Consider the following 15,246-nt stretch of genomic DNA (forward strand, 5'->3'; position numbering starts at 1 on the left):
TTGCCCAGCTTTGCTCCCTATGAGTGCCTTTGAGGGGAGTTGAAGTCTCCAGCAGACGTAAAAGAGCAGAGAACTGCAGGGGGGAAAGGGCTGGAGAGAGAGAGAGAAAATATTTTAATAGTACTTTTACCTTTTGTTAGACTTTGATACCCCTCAAAAGCATTCATGAAACACAACACTGGCAAAAAAAAATGCCCCATCACTCAATGAAATATCACATATAAATGCAATCCTTTTACAAACATGATCATTAGATGTACTGTATTTCAACAGAACTTTTATCCGATAAGATATATCTCTAGGATGATTTCTAAGAACTAAGCAATAAAAATATAAAAAAATACAACTAGCAAACTGATTCATTATGTGCAACCAATTCTTAGTAATTGTGCATACATATATATATATATATATATATATATATATATATATATATATATATATATATATATATTATACAAAAAGTAGAGAGGGCACTCACCATTTAAAGCAAATAGTTTACTCTTTATTTTCAATCCAGTTCCTTTATATCGTAGCCAATGTTTTGGTCTCTCATCCAGACCTTTTCTGCTGTTCTATGTAAATCTGTCTGGAAAAATGTCTTGATGTGAGACCGAAACGCCAACTACAATTGTAAGGGAACTGGATTGAAAATAAAGAGTAATCTATTTGTTTTAAATGGTTAAGAACAATTTAAGCATTCTGTCTGTCTCTCTCTGTCTACATGTGCTCTCGATGCAGAGCCATGGCAGCCAATTCAGTAATACACAGCTGGCCAATCAATTTGTTAGAGGTGTGTATCTTTTAGCCAATAGAAAACATCTTTTATGGGAGATAGTAAAACTCCCAAAATAAGGTTCCGCTAGAAGTAGTGGTTACAAAATGCTGTTAAAATGCATGTAAATAAACAAACACCAGTGAGTATAAGCCCAATTTCAGAACATTTCAAAAGCTACTTTAGTTCTGCTTTAATTTTGCCTGCTGCCTTGTGGTGGAAATAAACCAAACTGCATGTAGATAAATGACCACAAAATTAACATTTTCAGAAATGTACCACCTAACATACATTGTTCAGTAGTAACCTGATATCCCACTGCAGCTCTGTAAAAAAAGTATTATCTGCCGTAGGATAATTAAAGGTTGTATTATGATTATTGTTCTCTAACCTTGGTCATTTGCCTTGTATTGGTAAAACTTTTTATTATATTTTATTGTAAAATAACAAATAAAACTTTTATTTATTACCTTCTATATGTAAGGAAATGGTACATCTTATAGATAGAAATGCATATATTAGATATTTGGTAAAATGACTTACAAGGACACATTTTTGTTTATATTTTCATGTAAATTTTAACCAGCAGTATACAATACCCTTTTTATTGACTATTTTATGTTTAAAAACAGAACTTTTGTCTGTGTTTTTATAATATTATAAGGTGTACGGTCCACAAATTAACACATCACTCCATTGCAGACAGTTCTCCCATACCTTTAGCACAGTGTTCTTATGGGATCTGATGCAGATCAAAAAAGGCAGGACTACAGAGATTTGAGCAGGTATTAAAAATATAGATTCAGGATGCAATCAAATAAAGAAAATATGATTGTAACTGCATCACTATTAAATAACTTTTGGTAAAAATTTATTTAAAGCGAATAGCGCAGGGCACTTATTTATGTAATTGGATTTGCACTTATTTTTTGAGATTGATTATATTGTGAGATAGATAAATCGTTATCTCTGAGACCAGGGTAGAAAATTGTTTTTTCTGTTTAACCTTGCTATAGGAAATGCCTATTTCTGATGTATATATCTGTTACAATGAGCCTGTGTTTACAAAGCCTCTTGTGTATTGTGATGTGGGAAATTAGCTTGTTTTGGTTTTTGTTGTTCTTTGTGAATATGTATTTCAAATGGTCTGATAAAAGGCCACATGTTAATTAGATCTTTTGATGTGTGAGGTTTAACTTGGAGACAGGAAGGTTTAATTTAAAACCTGCTGCTACATTTCCTGTTCTCAAACAAAGATGCAGGATATCACTACAAGGTTTTTAAGAATTTCATAGCTAAGTATAAATACTAGTGGTTTTGCAATGCATGTAAATTTATGTTTGTGTTAATAGAGTATATCCTGATGCTTAAAATAGCATGTGTCTGAAAGGTATAAATGCTCTGACTTGTACACTGAAATGTATCGTTCTTCTGAATTTTCATCTGACCTGATCACACTGGTATCTTCCACCACTGTGTGTGAGCAAATAAACCAGACCTGCTTGGAAACATCTTCAATTTTGCTGTTTTCCTATGATCTACAGATTAGACCCTAAAATCGAATCCGTTCTCCGGCTGTGTCTGAGGTTTGGACCCAAGCTTTCCCAGTACCAACGCTCTACCTGCTACCCAAGCAGCCCTGGTCCATGTGATAGGCCAGGGGGTATCCATTCACAGCAACCTGGATCCATAGCAAGAGGTTCGGAGATAACGGCCCAGGTACATCAGCAAGGAGGTACACTAACAGCGTCAGTGACCCAGAAGAAACCCGGTTCTGGATGCCGGTATAGGAGTCCAGTGGTGGGAGCAGCTTAAGCCCCTCCTACTGCGGAAAGAGGGCGCTTTTTGGATAACAAAAGGGAACGGTGGCAAAGTAAGCCCAGACGGTTTCCAGCAACAACAGACAGGGTGGCATAGGCGGCCCATCCTGTCACAGATTTTTGGTGGCGAGCGGTGGGATAACCGCAGGCGGCTTTTCGTGAACCAGTCAGGAGAGCTGAGTTATTCAGAGAGCAATAACTGCAGGCAGGAGAACGCACAGGATGTCTGATAACACCGTGTCCAGGTGGGATCTCGAGACTCTGTGCACTGCCAAGGGCATTGACATCAGCCATTCGCCAAACAGGGCGGAGATGAGAGAGGCGCTGAGGGAATGGCTTCGTCAGCATGGTACCCCAGATGTCCAGAGAACAGAAATCCCTGATGAACAGCTTGCAGAGACCTCTACCCAGCAGACTTCACCTGTACAACCAGCCCCTCTATCCTATGAGGAGCGCAGTGCTGCCGGGCTAAAGATCCAGCTGGCGGCCTTAATGGACAACGCATCTGCAGCTGAGCGGGCACAGGTCATCGAGGCATGGCGCCAAGAGGGAAGTGCACCAGACTTGTAGCCCAGGCGGGGGGTGCCCCCTAGAGGAAAAGTACTGTTATCTTTACCTTGCCCTAAATTTGAGGACTGTGTTGGGAATATTGATGAGCACCTGCAGGTATTTTAAATGACCTGTAGGATACACGCTTGTCCCCAGAGAGGAATGGGTTAAGCATCTGGTGCCCACACTGCAAGGACGTGCAGTGGAGGCCTACCATGGGGTGCTCATAGAGGACTATGCGGACTATGATATAGTAAAAAGGGCACTCCTTAAACGGTACACTATTGCCCCAGAGACCTATCGTCTGAAGTTCCGGGACTTTACAAAGGACTTACACGCCACTCATGAGGAGTTTGCCAACCTGCTGCGGAAGTTTGCCAGGAAGTGGGTGCGTGGGGCAGGTGCCCAGACCGTGGATGAGGTAATAGACTTGATGTGCCAAGAGCAGTTTCACAGACGGTGCGCACTGAAGGTGAAAGAATGGGTGCTGGAGGGAATCCAGGCACCCTGGAAACAGCCGCACAGCTAGTGGATCAATATGTGGAAGTGAGGACACACTGGTAAAAGCACCAGGTTAACAGCCAACCCTTAAGAACTGTACAATCAGGGAGACACCCCTCTTCTACTCACCCCCAAAAGCAAGTACCTAACCCTTCGGGTACCACTCGCCAGCCACATCAGAGCCCAGGCTGGAGAGAAAGTGCTACAGCTGCGTGAAAATCGGTCATTTAAGGATGGACTGTCCCACAGCACCAGCACCCCAGACTCGTGCCCCTAATCTGAGTCCTGGCTCACGACTAACTTGCTTAACTGCTGAAGGTGAGATACTAGAGACTGTTTCCACCCCTGCCAGCCCAATGGGGTGTGGCGTGTCTGAAGGTGACTCAGCGGAGAGAGTCACCTGTGTGTTCAAAAGACCCCCCCCCCCCCCAAAAAAAAAAAAAAAACGTGGAGAAACCTGCAGCCGGTCCAAGTGGAACCCCTGCAGGGTGAAGGACTGAGAGACTCAGGGGCCTTAATTACTTTAGTGAGTCCCCATCTTATTGATCCTGCTACAGTATTGCAGGATCACACTGCCAAGGTTACTGTGGCAGATGGACTGGGAAAAGAAGTGCCTGTAGTAAGGGTGTATCTGGACTGGGGAGATGGCCAGGAGTTGCGAGATGTTGCCGTTATGTATGACCTCCCAATTGATGTGATTTTGGCCAACAATGTTGGGGGTGGAATTGTGACCGCATTTCTGAACTTTCTTACCCGGAACCAAACTGCTAAGCTACAGCCTTCAGGATCTACACCTGCACAGCCCAGCCCAGAGGAAAAGACCACATCTGCTATTTCTTCAGGAAACAGCCAGCCCTTTGCCTCTGGAAAGACTACGTCCCCTAGCTCTGCAGAGGATGTTGTCTCTTGCCAACCTGATCTTGTGGGGGTGCCCGGTGATGCTCCTGTCCCTAGCAGTATGCCAGCTCCAGCGGTGAGTACAGCTGACCACAGTGAACCCCCCCTTTGACTGACCCTAGTCACTCAAACATAGACCCACCTGCAGCGTATCCTGACTTAGACGATAGTGAGGGCCGCAGGGAAGAGTTCAGGGCAGCACAGCTCTCTGATCCCTCCCTGGAAGACACGAGGCGCCAGGCTGGCGGCAGCCTTCCAGCGAGGGAGGTAGGGAGTGTGACCTGGCGTAAAGGGTTATTGTACCATGTAGCTAGGGAGGTAGATGGGGATAGACCAGTCTGGGAACAAGTTCAACTGGTGGTACCACTGGGCTTTTGTGCGCAACTAATAGCAGTTGCTTATGAAATCCCTATGGAGGGACACCAGGGCAGAGACCAAACAGTGAAGCGCCTGACACAGAACTTTTTCTGGCCTATAATGTCGGATGACGTCCGGGCTTACTGTAAGTCCTGTGATGTGTGTCAGCGTCTCTGGCACCCCAGTGTTCGTGCTCCCCTCAGGTCCTTACCCCCTGCCTGTGCCCATGTCTGACATCTACCCCTTGCCCTTTACTAATGCTTCTGTAGATGAGTTAGGCAGAGTTCATGGTTACCTAGAGGTCATTTCCAATTTCAGTAAGATTTGGGAAGATAAACTAGAGCAAATAGGGCTGGTGTTAGTAAAGATAGGGTGGGCAAGTTTGACTGTTAGGGCAGAGAAATGCCAGATGGGGATGTTGGAGGTGTACAGTACCTGGATGATTATGTGGGGGAGGAAGGGTTAAGTCAGACCCAGCTAAGGTAGAGACAATCCGAGCCTGGCCAGAGCCAACGACCCAGTTACATGTACTACCATTCTTAACGAGTGCAGGGGACTACAGACTTTGTGTCCCAGACGTTAGTACTGTAGCGAAGCCCCTGAAAGATCTTGCTAAGAATAAACTCTCCAAAATAGTTGACTGGACACCCGCTTGTGAGCTGGCATTTCAGTCATTAAAGGAAGTTCGTGCTCCAGTACTGTTGGCACCTAATTATGAGAAGGACTTTATTGTGCAAACTGATGTGTCACAGTACGGATGGGAGCAGTACTTAGCCAGATGAGGCCTGATGGGCAGGAGCACCCTGTGGCCTATTTGAGCAGAAAACTGCTAGACTGGAAGGTGGGGTATGCCACAATTGGGAAGGAATGTTTTGCCATTTTGTGGGCAGTGATAAACCTACAACCTTATTTGTATAGGCTGTCGCGGCAGGAAGAGCCAGATCCGCCTGATCCCCTCCTGTAACCCTAGGGTACTGCGGACCAGGAGCCAAATCTTTGGACATTGCACCCTGGTTTCCGCATGGACAATGGGGGGAGGGGTGTGACTGGATCACTATTAAATAACTTTTGGTAAAAAATTAGCGCAGGGCACTTATTTATGTAATTGCATTTGCACTTATTTTTTTATATTGTTTATATTGTGAGATAGGTAAATCGTTATCTCTGAGACCAGAGTAGAAAATTTGTTTTTCTGTTTAACCTTGCTATAGGAAATGCCTATTTCTGATGCATATATCTGTTACAATGAGCCTGTGTTTACAAAGCCTCTTGTGTATTGTGATGTGGGAAACTAGCTTGTTTTGGTTTTTGTTGTTTTGTGTGAATATGTATTCCGAATGGTCTGATGAATGGCCACATGTTAGATCTTTTGATGTGTGAGGTTTAACTTGGAGACAGGAAGGTTTAATTTAAAACGTGCTGCTAAATTTCCTGCATCTCAAAGATGCAGGAAGTCACAGCAAGGTTTTTAAGAATTTCATAGCTAAGTATAAATACTAGTGGTTTTTCAATGCATGTAAATTTATGTTTGTGTTAATAGAGTATATCCTGATGCTTAAAATAGCATGTGTCTGAAAGGTATAAATGCTCTGACTTGTACACTGAAATGTATTGTTCTTCTGAATTTCATCTGACCTGATCACGCTGATATCTTCCACCAGTGTGTGTGTGAGCAAATAAACCATCTTTCTTCAAAGACCTGCTTGGAAACATCTTCAATATCGCTGTATTCCTGTGATCTACAGATTAGACCCAAATCTAATCCATTCTCCGGCTGTGTCTGAGGTTTGGACCCAAGCTTTTCCAGTACCACCGCTCTACCTGCTACCCATGCAGCCTGGTTAGTGTGATAGGCCAGGGGAATCCATTCACAGCAACCCGGATCCATAGTAAGAGCTCCGGAGTTACCGGCACAGGTACATCAGCAACGAGGTACACTAGCAGCGTCAGTGACCCAGAAGAAACCCAGTTCGGGATGCCGGTATAGTCTGTTGTGTCTCTCCCTCCCAGCACCTCTTCTCCAAGTTGCTGTTTCTTCCTGCTACCAGCACACATTCTCCCAGTCTGATACTCCACTGTAATTAAACCTTCTGCTTTTTTAAAATGTGACACAAATGGTCCAGGGTCAGATTAGGTTTGAGTGGACTTAAATTAGTTACCAAGGAGCTTTTCTTCACTAATTAAAGCCCACCCAAACCTAACCTGACCACTTGTAGTTGTCTAGGTTAATGTAAAAGGTGGGCCTATCCAACACAATTGAAGTGTCTTTCCATGTAGAGTATCCTTCCACTTAAGTTTACACGCCTGCATAGAAGTGGGTGCAGGCGCTATCTGTAAATTATGTTCCCCCACACCTGTGGAGGATCGTGCGATCATCTTATGAAGTGAACTGAACAAAAATATTGTTCTGATGATTTTCTCAGATGTGCAGGGCCTCAATAAATAAAGTTTTTCATGAATTACTAAAAATTGAAAGCTCTTGTAGCAGATGATTCCATCATGATCCCAAAATAAAACTTTGGCTATTTATTAACAACAAGTTGAGATGTTTTTCAAAAATGTAAAAATATGGCTTTTTTAAAAAAATCTAAATTTTGATTTTGAAAATTTTACATTTTAAAATTTTAGTAAAACATACTGCTGTCTTTATATATGAAAGCCCATAAAAAGAGGTTCAAATGAGACCTTGTCCAACTCTAGTTCAATCAGGTGAGCTACCAATAGAATTTAAAAAAACATTAAAAGCTAAATTTTCGTAAAAAAATTGCAGGTTTAAAGGCACATAACTACAAAACCAGTGTACATATCAGCCTAAGATTTGGGGGGATTCTTTACACCCATGGCAGCATTTATTATACAAAATTTCATTACAATATGAAACGGTCATTTTGACACCATGTGTTGATTTGATGTGGAGTGACACATGTTCATCATGTTCTTTTTCACCCCTCTAAATCAGATTAACATTTTAGGGAGGTTTTGTTGATCTAAACAGGCATACAGTAACTCACAGGCTTGCTATGCAAAAAATACAATGTGTGAATTGGTGGATTTATACACGGGCAGGGCAACTGATGTCACAGCAGCTCATATAACTGTAGCCCTAGGTTTTTTGATTGCATCAGATCTCATTAGGACACTGTCCTAGAGATGTGGAAGGAGCTTCAGTTGATTGTAGTGGAGTGGGGAGGTAATATTTTATTACAGCTGCAATATAATCTCAGGTACCTATTCAACAATGCATTTTACCTTTATGCTTCATATATGGAAATGTAAACATTCAATTTAGTGGCCCATTCAATTAAATATGTACCCAGATTTTTTTATTGAAGGTCCAGGAAGTTAACAACATTGAATACATAAAAGTATAAATAATTGTATTCTGATTGTAATCAGTGTAACTAAAATATGTGTAATAAAAAAAAGTAAGTTGATTTATGTTTGTTTTCATTTTAAAGTATTATGTAAAATCAATGAATGTGAAGTATATAAGTTCAAATTTATGTTATAGAGTATGTCCAGGATATTAATGAAGGGGAGTCTCATTATCTTTGTCTCTCTCAATTAGTGCCTGGCCCTTGTGAACCAGAGGATTTGCTGGATGGGGTTGTTTTTGGGGCCAAATACTTGGGATCTACACAGCTACAATGTGAGAGACACCAAATGCCCAGTACACGCATGCAACAGGCACAAGAGGCAGTGGATAGGGTGAAGGTGAGTGGACAGGCTAAACAAGACATAGGTATCAGATTTACAAAATATTGTTTCTCTAACAATCTTGGGGGACACCGGGAACATTGGGGTATAGAGTAAGGACAGACGAACTGGCACTTTAACTTTAGTTAAACCAAGCCCTGGATCCTCCCCCTCCCCACCTCCTGCTAGAGCCCAGTCTAGTTTAAGTGCCCAGCGAACGGGCTGTGCACTGGGCTGCTTAGCAGCCAATTTTGATTTATTTTAACTTTTTATTTATTTTATGTTATCGGAGACTTGTGTCTCCGTGGGTCTGACAGCCGGCGGCTCTCTGAGCAACGTAGCCGGTTGTCAGTCAGAGGTCCTGTTGCCGGCTGTTTTGAGAGGAGTCAGGGTAAGCATGCTTCCCCTTCCTCTCTACGGGCTCTATCTTTACCACTCTCCCGCGGCTGCTGCTGGCAGGGAGAGTGGATTAACAGCGGGTGGAGCCTCTATGTGTAGCGCACAGCATGGATGGCTGTGCGCTGTCTTCGGGGGGGGAGCGGAGGTGCCGTGGAGGTGCCTCCTTCTGCCTGCTCCCTCTGCCGATCTCTTAGCACTTCTTGGAGCCGGGCACAGTCGCCGCAGGCTGTGTCCACCCTCCATGTGCGGATAGCAAGGCTTCCTGCACACACTGCGTCTGGAGGGTTGGCAGCAGGTAAGTGAAACCCTCTCTCAGCATAGTGCTGAGAGAGAGGGGGGGTAGAAATCGCAGTGGTTCCCTCAGCAGGCTGCTTTTTACTAAAAGCAGTAATTTTGTTTTTAAAGAAAGTATCTATCTATTTTTTGCTCAGGGAACAGGGTCAGGTAAGGATCACTAACTTGTGAGCGCTGCTAGGCTCTGGATTGGGTGAGGAGGTTGTCAGAATCAGACGATAGCCAATCCAGTGCTGGGCCCTGGGGAGAGTGGTTTCCTCATGCACTTCCTCTATGGTGGTCTCTCACTCCTCATGTGCAGACACCAGAATAGACAGCCATTTTAAAAGATCCAGCTTCTCCCCTTTTATATCCTGTAAGGTAAAGGGTTGGGGTGATTGTTTGAAAAAAAAAAAAGTTTGTCTTTTACAATTGGGAGCTTTTGGCTGTATTGCAGGCTCATTTTCTTTTGTAGTTTGTGTGCTGCTTGTTATCTGTGTTGTGTGTGTATTACACTGTGCTGTTTTTGTCCCATCTGTTAACATGTCAGAGAGGGAGAAATCTTTGCATGGTAGGGCTGGTGTTACTTCTATGCCAAGTTTCACCTGTGCTGTCTGTCACGCTAAGTTACCATCTAGGCAGTCAGTTGCGCAGACTCTGTGCATAACCTGTCGGCCCACGGAGTCCACACATGTTGAAACAGCAACTGCTTGTTCACACACTGAGGAACCTGCCTGGGCTCAGTCTCTCTTTAATACAGTTGCAGAGCTTGCTCAGATGGTACGGTCTGAAGCTGCTCCAGATTCAGCTTCCTCGGTTGCGAATGACATGACTTCCAATTCGCAAACTCAGGTTTTGCCTGTTTCTGCTCCAGTGGAGTCTGTAGAACCAGCCTGGGTGCAGGGTCTTGCATCCTCGGTACAAGGTTTAGTGGCGGCCTCACGTAAGCGTAAGAGGGTGGCGGCACCTCTTCAGGGGAATGAGTCAGATTCTGATGGTGGTTCCCAGGAGGAGGGTGAGTTACCGTTGGGAGTGTGGAGGAGTTAATTCAGGCTGTGCGTCAGGTTCCTATGGAAGAAGTGCCTGAGGTTGCAGATTCTTCTCTTTTTGTGTGGCGCAAGAAAAAGGCCCTTTCTTTCCCGGCTTCTTCCCAATTGGAAGATTTGTTGTCAGATCCTTGGGCTTTTCCAGACAGGAAGTTCCAGGTGTCTTGGCGACTGCAGTTGTGTTACCACTTTCCCCCTTAAGTTCTCGCTAAATGGGAGACGCTTCCTTGGGTGGATGCGGCAAGGTTAGCCAAGGTAACTACTATTCCTCTTCCTAACCAGGCCACTCTTAAGAATGGTCTCTACCTTCTGATCTGTACCATCCTTAAGTCCATTTTTGTGGCAGCAGGTGCTTCTTTGAGGCCTGCGTTGGCATCAGCGTGGGTTAACAAAGCTGTTGAATGCTGGTCAGAACAGCTGTCTGAAGGTTTGTTGGCAGGGAGGCCGTCCTCTAAACTGCTTCCATTACTGGAGCAGATTCAGAGAGCAACAGATTATTTAGGAGAGGCTGCTATGGACGCAGGGCTGATTGAGGCACGCATTTCTGCCTCTGCAGTTTCAGCTCTTCGTACTCTCCTGCTTATGTCCTAGGATGCAGATGTAGAGTCTAAAAAGGCTCTTGAGTCCATTCCTTTTTCAGGAGGTGTGTTGTTTTGGACCGCAGCTTGACTCCATTATCAGTCAAGCAACAGGGGGTAAGAGGACTTTCCTACCTTTCAATGCTCCCAAGCAGAGGATGTCCAGATTTCGGGCCTTTCGTTCTGCAGGAAGATTTCGGGGACAATATTCCTCAAGCCAATCTTCTAGAGGTAAGTCATCCGCCCCTAGAGGTGGTTTGCAGCGGGGGCATCAGACCTGATCTGCTCGATGTCCTGCAGCAAAGCCGGCAGACAAACAGTCCGCATGAAGGGCATTTTGCTCCTCCACTGTCGTCAGTGGTAGGAGCTTGTCTCCTTTTGTTCAGAGATCGGTGGTTTCAGTTGAGCACCGATGTCTGGATTCGGGGGGTGGTGAACCAGGGTTAGAAGATCGAGCTGGTTGGTCTTCCTCCCAGACGGTTCTTTTCCACAGGGTTTCTGGCTTGTCCAAAGAAAAGACTGGCGTTAAAAGAAGCGATTCACTCTTCTTTCTTCCGGTGTGATTGTTCCGGTTCCTCATTCTCAAAAAGGTTTGGGATTTTATTTCAACCTTTTTCTTGTGCCGAAACCAGACGGGTCTTTTAGACCAATTCTCAATCTGAAAGATTTGAACACCCAGGTCAGAGTGCCCAGCTTCAAAATGGAGTCGTTACGCTTGGTCATTCTCTGCATGGAACAAGGAGAGTTTTTATGGTGGCTCTAGACATCAAGGATGCACATCTCCACGTGCCTATTTGGAAGGGTCATCGGTCCCTTTTGAGGTTTGCATTCCGATCAGAGCACTTCCAATTTCAGGCTCTTCCGTTCAGTCTGGCCAAAGCCCCACGTATCTTTACCAAGATCATGGCGGTTATGGCGGCTCTGCTAAGGGCCAAGGGAATTACAATCATCCCTTACCTGGACGATCTTCTTTTAAAGGCAGATTCTTCAGAGAGGCTTCTGTTGCATATTCAGGTAGTAATCCAGACTCTTGAGTCTCACGGTTGGATTATCAACTTCAAGAAATCCAAGTTGATCCCATCCCAGCGGATGGTGTTTCTGGAACTCTTATTCGACACCCGACTGCGACGGGTGTTCTTTGCTCGGGACAAGATCCAAGCCTTGCAGAGGATGGTGAAATCTCTGTTGGGGGCAAGAACACCTTCTATTCATTTTGCCATGAGACTTATGGGCAAGATGGTATCGTCATTCGAGGCAATTCAGTTTGCTCAGTTCCATGCATGGCAGTTCCAATTGGATCTTCTGTTGCAATGGAACAAATCCTATCGGAATTTGGCAAGTCAAATTTTCCGCCTGTCTCTGCAGACACGTCAGTCGCTCCTTTGGTGGTTACACAAACAGAACCTCGCCAGGGGACGCGAATTCTCAATTTGGAATTGGATTCTAATAACGGATGTCAGCTTTCGAGGTTGGGGGGCTGGCTGTCTTCACGCTCGGTTTCAGGGGCTTTGGAAAAATCTAAGCTTCCTATAAATGTCTTAAAACTGAGAGCGGTGTTTCATGCTCTTACGAGTGCTCAACACTTTCTGCAGGGAAGGCCAGTGAAGATCCAGTCAGACAATGTCACAGCTGTGGCAGATCTCAATCATCAGGGCGGCACCAAGAGTCCCTTGGCCATGAGGGACACTCGCAAGATTTTTCAATGGATCTTTTAAAATTGGGAAGCAGACTTCCTAAGCAGGCAGACTCTGCATTCAGGGGAATGGTCTCTCCATCCGGAGGTGTTTCATCTGTTAGTGGAGAGATGGGGTCAGCCTGATGTCGACATGATGGCATCTCAGTTGAATTACAAGGTTCCCCGCTACTGTTCCCGCGCATTAGATCCCGGTGCAGTCGCGGTAGATGCGATGTCCGTTCCTTGGAGGTACCACTTAGTGTACCTTTTTCCTCCGATAGCCATGCTTCCACGAGTACTGAAAAAGGTGAAAAGAGAGGGTGTTCCAGTGCTTCTAGTAGCACCGGATTTTCCGCGCAGGGCCTGGTACACTGACGTGCTCTTCATGGCATTAGGTCGGTCGTGGGGGTTGTCGATACGCCCAGACCTGTTGACTCGGGGTCCCTTTCGTCATCTAGGTTTGGGACTCCTGGCTTTAATTGCGTGGCTGTTGAGGCCAGGATCCTAAGAACTAAGCGGTTTTCAGATCGGGTGGTGCAGACCATGCTCCGCGCTCGGAAACCTGCTTCGGCAAAAATATACCATTGAGTCTGGAGGACATATATTGGTTGGTATGAAAAGAAGGGATATCCTACTTCTTTTAATTTGGCGAGGTTGCTCAGGTTCTTGCAGGATAGCTTGGATGCAGGTTTGCGTCTTAGCTCTTTTAAGGGTCAGGTGTCGGCTCTTTCGGTCTTCTTTCAGCGATAACTTGCTGTCATTCCTGATGTGCAAACTTTCATTCAAGGTGTTCTCCATGTTCAACCTCCTTATGTTCCTCCGGTTCCACCATGGGATTTAAATTTGGTGTTGAGGGCTTTACAGCATCCACCGTTTAAACCCCTGAATTCTGTGGATTTCAAATTTCTATCTTGGAAAACGTTTTTTCTTTTTCCATTTCTACCGCACGCAGCGTTTCAGAGCTTTCGGCTTTGTCTTGCAAGTCTCCTCTGCTGGTTTTTCATAAGGATAGGGCAGTTCTTCGAACTAAGCCTTCTTTCCTTCCTACAGTTGTGACTAGATTTCATCTGAATCAGGACATTGTCATTCCGGCTCTGACTGATTCCTTGTCTTTTGATAACGATGAGTCTATTCGTTATCTTGATGTAGTTTGTGCCTTGCGATTTTATGTTAAAAGATCACAGAAACTGCGCAAGACTGAGGATCTTTTGATTCTCTATGATGCTCACAAAAGAGGCTGGCCAGCTTCTAAAGTGACTATTGCTAGGTGGATTACGGCTGTTATCCGTCAGTCTTATAGTGCGGCTGGGGAGCCTGTCCCAGATAATCTCCGGGCGCATTCTACAAGGTCTGTGAATGCTTCCTGGGCGGCCCGACATGGTGCCTCCAGTGAACAGCTGTTTAAAGAGGCCACGTGGTCGTCTGTACACACATTCACTAAGTTTTACAAATTTAATGTGTTTGCATCCAGGGATGCAAGTTTTGGGAGAAAGGTTCTTTGTGCCGTTTCTTCTGATCGTTCCCTCCCGTGAGGATAGCTTTGGGATGTTCCCGGTGTCCCTCAAGGATGTTGGAGAAAATGGGATTTTTATACTTACGTAAAATCCGTTTCTCTTAATCCATTGGGGGACACCAGGCGCCCACCCTTAAACGCTCTGGTTTCTCCTTCTGATTGACATGTTGTATGGTTTTTAAGAGTATGTTGTATTGTAAATTTTATTCTCTTTTCTTGAGTTTCTCTCTATCTCCCTTTCTGTGGGCTTGGTTAAACATAGACAGGGCTCTAGCAGGAGGTGGGGTATAGAGGGGGTGGAGCCAGGGCTTGGTTTAACTAAAGTTAAAGTGCCTGTCCCTACTCTATACCCCAATGGTCCCAGTGTCCGCCAATGGATTAAGGGAAACTGATTTTACGGAAGTATAAAAATCCTTTTTTCCTCCCTAATAGCAATGGGTTTCTTCCTATTTAGTATTCCTATTTACCCCTCTCAGGCACCAGCTGGAGAATCTCAACCTACGACAGAGGTGGATGTTATGGTTTCCACACAATGCGTAAAAGTTCTGATTGCAGATAGTCAGGTCAGAGCTTATGTGGTGTAACTGTATATTACTTACTATGCCTGGTGTGTGCATAATTCACTAATGTTTTTCTGAACTTTAATATTTTTTATTGTCTCCATTTTAGGAGGCCGTTATGGAGCACCAATTGCAAACAATCTCGTACACAGCTGACATAGACAGTATTGTGGTTATTATGGCACGGAGGAAATCACCCCGCAGCCTGGATCAGTCATCTTGCCACAAAAGGCCACATAAGATGCTGTGCCATGTCTTCCAGTCAGTTGATGTGAGTCCATTATTGGGTGTAATAAAAAAAAAAAAGTGGGCATGTTAAAGTCAAACATTGTTTTTTTTTTTTATATTTAAAGCCATGAATTTTATACATTTGTTTTTAAAATAATAATATATATATATATATATATATATATATATATATATATCTATATATCAAAAAAAGATATATATAATGGCGCTAATTACCACAACGTAAATACAATTTGAATAGACAACTGGTGTAGGTAATGTATAAAGTCCAGTTTTAAGGAGTCAGTCCCAGAACAACCCTTAGCTATATATATGTGTGTATATATATATATATATATATATATATATATATATATAT

The 15,246-nt window shown here is 44.2% G+C and overlaps 1 protein-coding gene across 1 annotated transcript in view; it reads left to right on the top strand.

Moving 5' to 3' along the window:
• Window positions 1–14,958, top strand: part of APBA3 (amyloid beta precursor protein binding family A member 3) — a 47,720-nt gene extending 32,762 nt beyond the window's left edge. Inside the window, exons 3-5 of the mRNA XM_075201933.1 lie at window positions 8,468–8,613; window positions 14,556–14,642; window positions 14,749–14,958. Coding sequence (XP_075058034.1) covers window positions 8,468–8,613; window positions 14,556–14,642; window positions 14,749–14,958 — 443 coding nt within the window. The remainder of the gene's footprint in view (window positions 1–8,467; window positions 8,614–14,555; window positions 14,643–14,748) is intronic.
• Window positions 14,959–15,246: the final 288 nt, after the last annotated feature.

Source organism: Mixophyes fleayi, chromosome 1 (assembly GCF_038048845.1).
Source record: "Mixophyes fleayi isolate aMixFle1 chromosome 1, aMixFle1.hap1, whole genome shotgun sequence".
In the NCBI taxonomy this organism is placed as follows: Eukaryota; Metazoa; Chordata; class Amphibia; order Anura; family Limnodynastidae; genus Mixophyes; species Mixophyes fleayi.